Raw genomic sequence first — 11657 nt, forward strand, 5'->3', positions numbered from 1 at the left:
CATGGTTTTATGAATCGATATTGGACTATGAAAAGGAATATCGATACTAATCGATACTTTTAAATATGGCTACCAAATGCAAATGTGCCTTTCTGTTACTCTTTTTCCCAAGAGAAGCTCAGTGTTTTTGCCACTTTATTTACACAGTGCTGTGGTTGTAATCATTTTCAATTATTATTTATTGTTTTGATCAGGTCTTGTTCAATAAAACAAAAATGATTAACTCATTCACTGCCATAAATTCATTTGAACAATTTCTATAATTTTAAAGTTTTTTTTTCTACTTTTGTTGACAAGAGTAAGAAAACCTAGAATTTTTTTATTGTACATTTAGAACAGATATAAAATTTGTGATTAATTGTGAGTTAACTAGTGAAGTCATGTAATTAATAACAATTACAAATTTTAATCACCTGATGCCCCTAATTTTTAATAATCTTTTATTCTTAAAAAAAAAAGATTAAAGAAAAGAAAAGATGATTAAAAATTAGGGGCGTAATTAATCGCATGACTTCACTAGTTAACTCACGATTAATCACAAATTTTATATCTGTTTGAAATGTAAAAAAATGTTCCCCTAGGTTTTCATACTCTTCTTAACAAAAGCATATAGAAAAAAACTAATAGAAATAGTTACAATTATTTTTTGGACGTTTATAGCTGTCAATGGCAGTGAATGAGTTAATGTAAATGGATTGGATTAAATTCTAAATGTAAATATTAACATTTTTTTACTAATGCGCCAATTAAGAGCAAGAAGTTTCTATTTGCAGCATTTCTACTTCTGAGAATGTTTTCCATATAAAAGTAAAATTTGTACTGCCTGAAATCCTGAATCGAAAATCAATGTGAATCGTGAATCGAATCGGGGCCTTCTGAATCGAATTGATTTTGGAAATCTGAATCGATATTTTAGTTCATAAACAAAAACAAGATGACAATTATATGATTTTGTAAAACCTTGTCTGTGCTAATCTGTCACTGTGACAGTGACACACCCCCTTTCAATTCTGCAGCTAGTGCAACATGCACACATGGGGAAAACGTGAAGTGGATTCATGGTGAGGGTAAAAAAGAAAAAGGGTAAATTATAGTTATAATTTAACATTAATCCAACGGCTATAGCGTTCCAACAATAATGTTAATGCAACCGCTAACTAAAGCTGGCTAACTTGCTAGCTCATAGCATGGAGCCATAGTAGGCACAGGTTGATATACTGTAGGCTAGTTGTGTGTCAAGTTATTTTTCACCAAAAAGATGAGAGAACATTTTATGTGAAATAGTTTTAGATCCGAAATGTTCAACATAATCTGCTGACAAAAAAAATACACGGGTTAAATGATTGTCCTGACTAAAGCTTGACTAAAACGTTGACAGTTTTTGTTGACTAAATGAATACAATTATGTTTTCTTGGACTAAAAATGGACTAAATAAAAACACGATGAGGTTGACTAACTGTGATTAAAAACTAACAAGCGTGACTGAAATTGGACTCTAAAACTGAGACTAAATTTAAAAATGGCGGATAAAATTAACACTAGTTCGGGGAATGAATGAATAGGATTTTCAGTGTTCAAACTTTGTATAATGTTATAGGGGCTTTCAATGTTATTTTCTCCTCAATAGTAGACTTCAGACTCGCACCCTAAATCCGTGTTCGCTAATTGTTTACCATTTAGTCCCAAACGAAACGAAAGGGTTACCAATTGTGTACATGTCATAGTAATTTTTTTTTAAAAAGCTAATATGATTGCAATGGTAAACGGTAAATGGAGTGCACTTATATAGCACTTAATCTACACCATATCTTGTCCAAAAGTCTCATATTCACTTAAGAGTGCAAAAGAAAATGGATTGAGGAAGGAATTTGCAGCATCAATTAGAGTGGAAGACACTATTTGAGGAAATACATTAAATACCTAAATCGAATTCCTATGTTGACAAGAAAGTCCAATATAATTGTCTTCTCATCCACCAGCAGGTTCCTATTACCCGTCCACTCTCCATCCTCCACACAAACCCTGCATGACTCGCTTCCTCAGATCCTCCAACGTGCCAGAATCCTCTCTACCGCCATCCTCCTTTCCCAGCGAGCCTCAAATGCCCCATCAAGCCCCCTCCTCTCCTTCCACGGGCTATCCAGCGCATCCGCCGAGGGAACGCATGGGACCCTCCGTCTTCCACCACCACCCGGGGCAGCCTCAGTATAGACCTCTGGCCTCTGCCCATGGGGTTTATGCACCTCTCTATGACAGCAGAAGAGTGTGGAGGCCTCAGGTTGAGCCTTCTGTTCATGATATCAAACGCACAGGTGAAAATTGTCAACATTCCTACTGTTATTTGCCTATTTCTATTGCAGCTGTACCATCGAGAGGATGCCAGGAGTAATTCGTTGCCTCCAGAGGTACTGCATTCCTCTGTCTACCAAACTCCTCTCAGGGAGAGATTCAACTCGCTAGACGGTAACTTCTGCTCTGGATCCGAGCACCGTGCAGCGCTGCACAGGGTAGGTGCAATTACATCACATTCACTTGACTATTATTAGAATATCATAGAAAAGTGAATTTCTCTCAGTAAGTCAGTTCAATAAATGAAACTAATCCAATTATACAGTGTTACCTCAATTCTATATTAAAAAACATTTTGATTATTATAAAAACGAATTTGAGAGCTCAGTATTGTTCATTCGGTAATCTTACAGATTCGACATGTCATCATCATTGCTCTCTCTCTTTTTCTTTTTTTTTTTGGTATGTGCGTGAGTATGTGCATGTGCGGGTGTGTGTGTGCATATGTGCGTGCGTGTGAGTGTGTGATCATTAATTCACCTAAAACCTATTAAAAATCCCATACCGTTCACCTAAACCGGATACTTCAGAATCCAGCTAGAGTCATGAGGTAGTCAGGAGACCCAAAGAAGGATCAAAGAAAAGAAAGAAAAGTGAAATCCAGTACCGACCAGACATCACCTACTACCCACCGGGTTACCAACCAGAATCTTTCACCAACCCCAGAAACATCTAAATTCCAACAGATTAGGGAGACCTCAAGAGACCAAAGGAAAGACTGAGGAAAGGAAGCAAGGATAGATTAATTCTTAGGTAAAAACCATACAATTCTAATTTCTTGAGATGAATATTGTGTTTTTCATTAGCTGTAAGCGAAAATCATTCAAATGAAAAGAAAAGATACAATCATGTAAGATTATATTCTATGTCAAGTGAATTTACATACAACAGTGTACAATTTTCACTTTTTCAATTGAACTTTTAAAATTCATGAACCATTTAGCAATATTCATGTTTATTGATATGCACCACGCACTATGTGGACAAAATTATTGGGACACCTTCCAGAGAACATTTGTGAGTTCAGAGCAATTTAGCCCATTTGCAACCAGATTACAAAAAGACCGAAGCGTAAAATAGATTTTAAAAAATGCTTAAAAGACTTTAATCAAGGAAATGGTAAAAAGCCTGCGGCTGACATAACTTCTGATTGCAACTTATTCCATTTGCAGCATAATGGCTAAATGCTGCTTCACCATATTCGCTTTGAAACCTGGCTTTCACTCATTGAAGACCGCAGAGCCTTACTGGGTTCATATTCAAGTAGCATTTCCTTAATGCTTTCAGGACCCAAACCATTCAATGATTTATTGACCAGTAGCAAAACTTTCAAAGGAATTCTACAGTGGAGACATTGTAATAGTTTTTAATAGACACATGCCTTACTTAATCACTGGTTACGTCGTACACTTAAATAACGGCCTGTTTTTTCCCTACCCCTCCAAAAATCGCCACAGCTTGGCTGCAATTACATTTACACAAACTGATATCACTATGTGCCACAATAAATGTTACTAATATATTTTAACAGTAAATTACAAGTACACGTGATCCTTTTTTTGTTGTTGTGATAAATATTGCTTCCTGCTGAGAGTGCTTATTAAAATGTCTTGTCCGTCATCCCCAAATCTGTATTATTATTTGTTTTCTTTGGTGTCAAACTGCAAAAGCATTCTTTTCCTTGAGTTTGTCTTCATACGCCCACATACTGTATGTCACCTCTCCCTTCATTGCCAGTCGTGGAGCCCCGAACCTGTAGTCCATCCTCCTACTTGTACCTACCTAAATATGTCTCTGCCTCCCCCACTCACTTCCTTGCATTTTCTCATCGTCTTATTGCACCAGCACTGCAGCAGAAATATATTGCAATTGCAATGTATTACTGAAAACAAAGACAAGTAAACTTTAATTAACTCATTCACTGCCATTGACGGCTATAGACGTAAAAAAAAATTATTTGAACTATTTCTATTAGTTTAACTTTTTTTCCACTTTTGTTAACAAGAGCTTGAAAAGCTAGAATTTTTTTTATTGTACATTTACAACAGATATAACATTTGTGATTAATAGTGAGTTAACTAGTGAAGTCATGCGATTAATTACGATAAAATTTTGTAATTGCCTGACGTTCCTAATTTTTAATAATCTTTCCTTTTCTTCTTTTTTTAATCGTGCCAGGCGATTAAAATTTTTGATGGTAATTGCATGACTTCAATAGTTAACTTATGATTAATCACAAATTTGATATCTGTTTTTTTTCTAGGTTTTCATACTCTTGTTAACAAAAGTGGAATTATTTTTTTTAAACTAACAGAAATAGTTCAAATGAATTTTTGACGTCTATAGCCGTCAATGGCAGTGAACGAGTTAAAGTGCAAAATACTATGTATGCCACATACTGTAAATATACACTAAGTAAATCTAAAATGAGCAACTTTCAAAATGTTGCCATATTTTAACTTATTAAAATAATTATTGCTATCCAATTTGGTAATATTTAATCTCGTCATTGCCTTCCATCACATTGTTGTTTCAGGATTATGGTCGCGTTCCTCTGGTCTACGACGACCTGTTTCGACGTAAGCAAGAGCAGTGGGCGCATCACCACCACCACCATCATCATCATCATCACAGCGCCAGCAGGCCCCCTCAGCCTTCAGCCATCTTCAACATGGATTTCGGACCTGAGGTATGCAGAAAATCTGAGTGACAGCATGGATTGCAATTACAAGTCATTAGCTGAAGCAGAGGTTCTCGTTGAGTTAACCTCTCTACGCTTAATTGAATTCCCCGCTCTAAGAACTTCCGCCAGGCCTTATACTATGTGCGTGGGAGATAGTTGCTTAGCAACTGTGGACGATGAAATTATGGCTCAACTGCGGCGTGCGTGGGTGCATGTGTGAGAGAAAAAGCATCACTCAAGACTTTTAACAAGCAGCGATTGTTGATTTCTGCTGACTAAAGTTTTGCTAAATTTGTCCATAATGTATAAATATTGCACATCGGCTCTGCTGTCTTTTCGGAGCGTTCCTATAAATTGGTGCTCTGATGATTACCTCTTGTTTATATTCATGTCAGAAGAACTCTCCAGGTCATGTTTGTAAACGAGAATTAATTCTCAAACATTTTTACTTGGTTAAAGTAAATAATTAAAAATAATAGAAAAATAAAAAACCCTGCCTCAATAAAATTAAACTTCAATATATATGGATCATTCCAGTGCTCAAGGGCATCAACATTAACCCCCCCCCCCCAAAAAAAAACCTAACAGATTTTTGTATCACGTTAGGTTTAAAGAAATACATGAAAAAAACCATCATATAATTTGAATCGTCTAACAGTATACATATTATGAGATATTTTATTAATCATATTTTTGCTGTTTGAGCACAAAAAAAACATACATTTGCAAAACACTTAACAACAGTTAAAGAAACACATTTGGAACACAAATTTTAGTATACCACTCAAATTACACTGTGTTAGTTTTTGCTTAAGACGTAAATGCTGACTGTAATTAGCTGCTATGCTAAATGGTCATAACAAAATTAGCAGAATCTGCATTGGTTCGAGTGACACACTCCACTACAAGTGAAAACCCTGGAAAAAATATGAAAAATAGAAGAGTCAAGAGACTTACCCAAGGTCTACCCCGGGTCAGAGCCATTCGTCGAGATACCAAGTTATACATAGCACCCTTTGTCTGGACCTAAAAAAAAAAAACGCATAATAAAAGGTAATGGGTGATGTTGATGTGTGCAAAATTATTAAGTTATTGAAAAACAATAAAAAATTATATTCTATTATCAGTGATAAATGATAAATTAAAGGTCAGCCAAATTGTGGGATGTGATTTTACTTCAATTTCTCTACTTGACTAATTATTCATTGAATCAGCTTGTAAAAATATTATTTTTAACGGGGTGAAAGAAGATCCAAATTTCCTGAGCTGCGGAATCCCACTGTTCTGCACTAAAAACTAATCAATTATGTAAACTACTCACTTGACGCAGGCATCGTGCAATCAGTACTCTTTTTTTTTCTTCAGTTAATTGATTTGTTCGAAAAGGTGTTTGTGTTTTCCTTTCTGTGTAAAATGGTATTAAAATAGAAAACGGAGTGCTGACAACCACAACAAGATTTTGTGTCTGTTACAGCATGTGGAGAGCAGCGCAGGTCAGTGTACGGGTTGTCGCTTCAGAGGTGAGGAGAGCTTGGCGCACTATTCGCCGTGGTCTTGCGGCTCCACCGTCGGCCCCTGTCTCAGCCCCTTTGAGCCTGAGGCACTCACACAGGCTGCGTCGCACTCCGCCCTGGAGCAGTCGGTGAGTTTAGTGTCACACCACTGCCACATTTTTTAGAAGTGAAGGGAAATGAAAAGGAAATGTTCTTGAATGAAGAGATGGTCACCTTGCAGCTAGCAGGAAATGCTATTACAGTAGGGATGGGAAAAGTACTACATTCTGTACTTGAGTAAAAGTGACTTTGGTAAAAGTACTCATTCAAATAACTACTGAAGTAAAAGTAAAAAGTACAGGCTCTAAAATGTACTTCTCGTGTAAAAGTAAAAAGTATTTTTACCGAATGTTTCCTCCTCATGTCATATAATTTGAAGACCATTAAATTTAAAAGATCATCACTTAATAAACCCTTAAAACGGACAAAATCGCCTCATGAAGCCCTTGAAATATTTTTTTTACTCCTCTAGATGGTGCCCTTGGTTTAAAGATGCAATGGAAATGAATTGTTTAAATTTACGATGTTTTAAATTTGTTAAACATAAACAAGAGGACTTCAGACATTTTACAACTTGCCTTAAATACATGTATAAATTATATGATTAATGATGTTTACAGGAGGAAACTTGTATTATTATTTTTTTTATTAAAGAATTATAACTGTAATTCAACAAAATATGCCTCTGCCAAATCTAATATTGAAAAAGGGGGTCTTCAAAGCAGCACATACCGTCCATACCTTTTTTTTTAACTTGTTAAAAATATTGACCACCCTGCCACAAATCCCCCGCCCCCCGCCCCTATACTAACTGCCTACGAGCTGTATACGTCTAATCTATACGTATACAGGATAGTTTATATAGTAGTCTGCTCGCGCTATCGGCTATCCAGTCATATACAGATCAGTGCATTAACCAGGACCAAGCTAACGAAAGGGTAGTGATTATTTAGCTTTACTGTACCTTACCTCGATAAATTGTTTCAGATTGGACGGGGAATTCTTTCAGGCGGCTAGCTCGTGGACTTAAGGTTTACACAGGACACAATGCATTCGCCATGAATTGTTCTTCAAGCCGACCAAGGTGAACATTTCCTACAGGTAAGACATAATGGGTGGGCGCCAGCCAACTCGCTAGCTCCTTCTGAGTGCACTTGACTCGAGTCCATAATGTTGACAGTTTCAATCTCGTTTCAAATTCTCATTGTCATCTCATAGGTTGAGATAGAGCCGATCCCAAGCGGAGATGCCGGGGACCGTTTGTAACGCTTCATATGACTGGCCGAGCCAGAAACATTATTGACCGGAGTTTTTACGCTCCGCTTTTTAATCGTTGTCCTGCACCGTGCACGTAAAACAAAAGTAACGAGTAACGACCCTCTGTTTTGAAAATGTATCGAGTGAAAAGTACACATACTGTTTTTAAAATGTAACGGATAAAAGTAAAAAGTATTCTAAAAAAATAAATACTCCGTGAATTACAAAGTACTGGAAAAAACTACTCAAGTACAGTAACAAAGTATTTGTACTTCGTTACTTCCCATCTCTGTATTACAGTCTATTATAAGAATATATATGTATATATATGGACATGTGTTTTTCACTTAGCAGTATATTTATCGTGTATAGGTTACCTGACATGCAATTCAAACAATATACTCTTTTAACAAATACTTTCATTATTATTAATTAAGAGTATTTCTACTTTATTAATACTAAATACATACACTTAGGTTTATGCATAATAAATAGGCTTTATTAGACTAATGAATATATCATACAAGGTTTATTTGGTAGGTTTGTGTTAAAATCATCTAAAAAAAATAAATAAATGAGAATTTGTCATGTAAAAATAATACAAAAATATAAATAAATCTTAAGCTAGGCTTGAAATATTTCTGTGAGTGTAAAAACAACAATAACCAACAGAGACTGACAGAAGGGGAAGCCTGGCGGGTCTCTTATCAGTGCCAAGAGTTTCTTAGACAAACAAGGCACAGCCTCTTCTCTACTGTAGCTACCTAGCCACTATTTTATTGAAAATTTAATTGAACCAAATTCCACATGCTCAACAAAATTTTTCTGAAAAAATGCATAAAACAATGCCTCCTTTCTAAATTAGCGATTGTTTCCCACTTAGGAATTGAAGGGCTGCGGCGTCGGTGTTAGCAGCGGCGGTGTCACAAAGCGCTGGCTTCATTCGTTAGATCACTACCGGCGACTAAAGGAAGAGGACCCCATCATTCCCTTCAGTGAGGGGCCCATCATTTCCAAGTGGGGGGCCATATCCAGGGCATCCCGCTCAGACTACCACACCACCGATCCTGTCCAAGCCACCGCTTGCCAGGGTGGCGCTAGCACCACGCCCATCAACTTTAAAGGTAAGCGTGGACAATATTATGTAGCACATTTCATACACAAACAACTTTTTAAAGGCAAAAATACAATATTAAAAAGGAAGAAACGCTATTGATAAACAAAACAAAAGATTTCAAGATTATTACTGCGGTTGTGGAATATGATTTAGGCAGCAAAATCCATCTCATTTTGTCACTTACTGATAACTGAAAATGAAATCACTTGCTCAGGGCTCAAGTGACAACCAATCACGGCAGCTCAACTGATTTTTTGGGGGGGTTGACTTCCTCTTTAAAGAACGTACAGCACAATAATATGAAAACAAAAAACAAAACAATTTCTCAATTTCCCCATAAGGAAATAAACAAATCTTGTGTACTGGTGCGAAAACCTTTACCTTAAAACTTCTGTGCAGTGGACAGGAAGTAACATAAGTAACAATATCCAGCCATCCTTTTTCTAATACGCTTGACCCCATTTGGATTCATGGGTGAGTTGAAGCCCATTCTAGTTGATTTCGGGCAAGAGGCAGTGTTACACTCCCTACACGCAGACACGCACACCATTCTCCACGAGGGAGCGAATTGTGACACGCGACTTATGACCAAAACGAGGGAACGCTCCGACATGTACTTGACATGTATCCAAAATCTTTGTTTCTCCAGATTACAACAGCCACTTGGATCGCAGTGAGTACAGGTGGAGCTCAAGAGGATCAGACTCTTCCAGCCACTCCAGTTTCCTAGAGAGGTGCAACCAACATTTTACACATCTGCAGATTTTGCATCTTATTTTCATATAAGTTTGATTGGTTCCCAAATAAAAGGGACACACCCTACTTGGAGAAAAAAAAAAGTTAATTTTGTCACTTGTGCCTTTTGCATGCATTTGTGGTTTTAGTGAGCAGCTTTGTCAACATTCATCAAGTGAGAAAATGGTATGCGATCTGCAAAGCCACCAGACAGCCTTCAGGCAGGAACAGGACCGCGAGGAGAGCGTGCCAGGCTCTGAACCAGACATTGAGCTTGAGCTGTGCGCTCTGGACATGGAGGACTCGGAGCCCCAGGACATCAAGTCTCAGGTAGAGCCTGAAAAACCACTCAATAAGATTGTAATCATACAAATATAGTGGAACCTCTCAGGCAAAACAAAAAACCCGTCTGTTTTGCTTCCACTTTGTTTGAACAAATAAGGCAAATTGGAGGAATATGTTCCAGGCTAAATTTGTCAGTTAAAAACCCTTGCAATGTAACATTAACATCAGTAACTGCCATAGAAGTAATAATATATAAAAACTACACCACCTCAAATTTCAACATTTCCTTGTCCTTTTTGCCTTTCAGGATTCTTTGGACTTAGCCACGCCATATTCCGAGGATGATTCCCACCTCCTCCCACCGACCTGTTCGTCTCCGCTCCCGTCATCCCCGATCGAGGAACAAAGGCATGCAGAGGATTCTTCCACGGATAAGATGGACACTTACCTGCTGAAAAAGATGGCCTTCAGGTGACTTGTGATGGAACTTCCAGAGGGAGTTGTCATATTTAAGATTGAAATATGATGACATCCACCACACTCGTCCACAGAGCTCAGAATCTGTCTGTCACCAAAATAGCATTACACCACCTGCGCCATAACTTAGATCTGCTTCTAACTGGTCTAAATTCTAGTCTACTTCCTATAATAAAATTTTCAGGTGTACTGAGGGCATGTAAAAAACACCCTTGAACCCCCAGAATGCCCATGCAGCGAGGCGTAACATGGTCTGCCAAATTCCCAAACAAAAATAATAAATTTTTAATAATACATTTTATTTATAGGCATATTTGTGGACACTCAAGGTCATCTTTACAACAACAGTTAAAAAACATACAAATACCAATGTTAAGAACAAAATCTAATCAAATAAGACAATAAAAAAAGACGGTGTTATGGTCTGAGTGAGTAAGCAAACAAACGTTAATCTAGACTTGGACCGGAATGAAAATGAAGATGCTGCAGTTTTTACGAGCGCATGTGTGTCACTCGACAAAAATATGGGCCTGAGTTTTCTAGATGATATAATTAAGTGAAAAATGCCACAATGATGGGAAAACATTTTTATTGGAATTCAGTTATATTACAGGACTAGAAAAATATTTTAATACTACTAGAAACATGTTGTGATATTATTTTGGCAAAAAAATCATAGCATTTTGACATTGAAGTTAGAAAAAAAACTGTCAAAATGTTTGGAGAATGTGTAATAAATGATTGCTAAAAATGCATCAATAATAAATCATGATAATTACAATGCAAAGCGTAATTGTAATTGTAATTACAGTCTTGTTTTTTTTTGGGGGGGGGGGGGGTTCAAGTACAGTACTATAGTTTGACTTTTTCACACAGACTTTTTCCCCATAATACTCCATCTTTTTCTGTAATACCACCTTTTAATTATTGGAAGTTAACACCGAAAGTATACCCATATTGGTGGTGGGGGGAGAAAAGAAAAAAATTACTTACCCAGTGTGAAATGTGGTCCTGTTAAGTTTAATGCAAATGGCAGCAGGTAGACTTACTAATTGTACCTTTTGCCATCTAGTGGAAGTCCATTTAATTATTCTGTCTGTCAATATATGTTGCTGGCAAGAATAGTAAAGTAAATAATCATTTTATGATCCATTAACTCATTCACTCCAAGCCATTTTCACCTTTGCTACCGGCTGTTTT

The 11657-nt window shown here is 36.9% G+C and overlaps 1 protein-coding gene across 4 annotated transcripts in view; it reads left to right on the forward strand.

Moving 5' to 3' along the window:
- The window catches only part of rc3h2 (ring finger and CCCH-type domains 2), a 34652-nt gene that overhangs the window by 18637 nt on the left and 4358 nt on the right, over window positions 1-11657 (forward strand). For 3 of the 4 annotated variants that reach the window (XM_086097032.1, XM_086097033.1, XM_086097034.1), the window contains 8 exons: window positions 1981-2279; window positions 2362-2508; window positions 4887-5039; window positions 6508-6675; window positions 8727-8967; window positions 9610-9694; window positions 9845-10025; window positions 10288-10451. In XM_086097032.1, coding sequence (XP_085953158.1) covers window positions 1981-2279; window positions 2362-2508; window positions 4887-5039; window positions 6508-6675; window positions 8727-8967; window positions 9610-9694; window positions 9845-10025; window positions 10288-10451 — 1438 coding nt within the window. The remainder of the gene's footprint in view (window positions 1-1980; window positions 2280-2361; window positions 2509-4886; window positions 5040-6507; window positions 6676-8726; window positions 8968-9609; window positions 9695-9844; window positions 10026-10287; window positions 10452-11657) is intronic. The other variant, XM_086097035.1, reaches the window with a different exon arrangement.

This window comes from Leptonotus elevatus, chromosome 15 (genome assembly GCF_054856555.1).
Source record: "Leptonotus elevatus isolate MCC_2025b chromosome 15, RoL_Lele_1.0, whole genome shotgun sequence".
Lineage (NCBI taxonomy): Eukaryota > Metazoa > Chordata > Actinopteri > Syngnathiformes > Syngnathidae > Leptonotus > Leptonotus elevatus.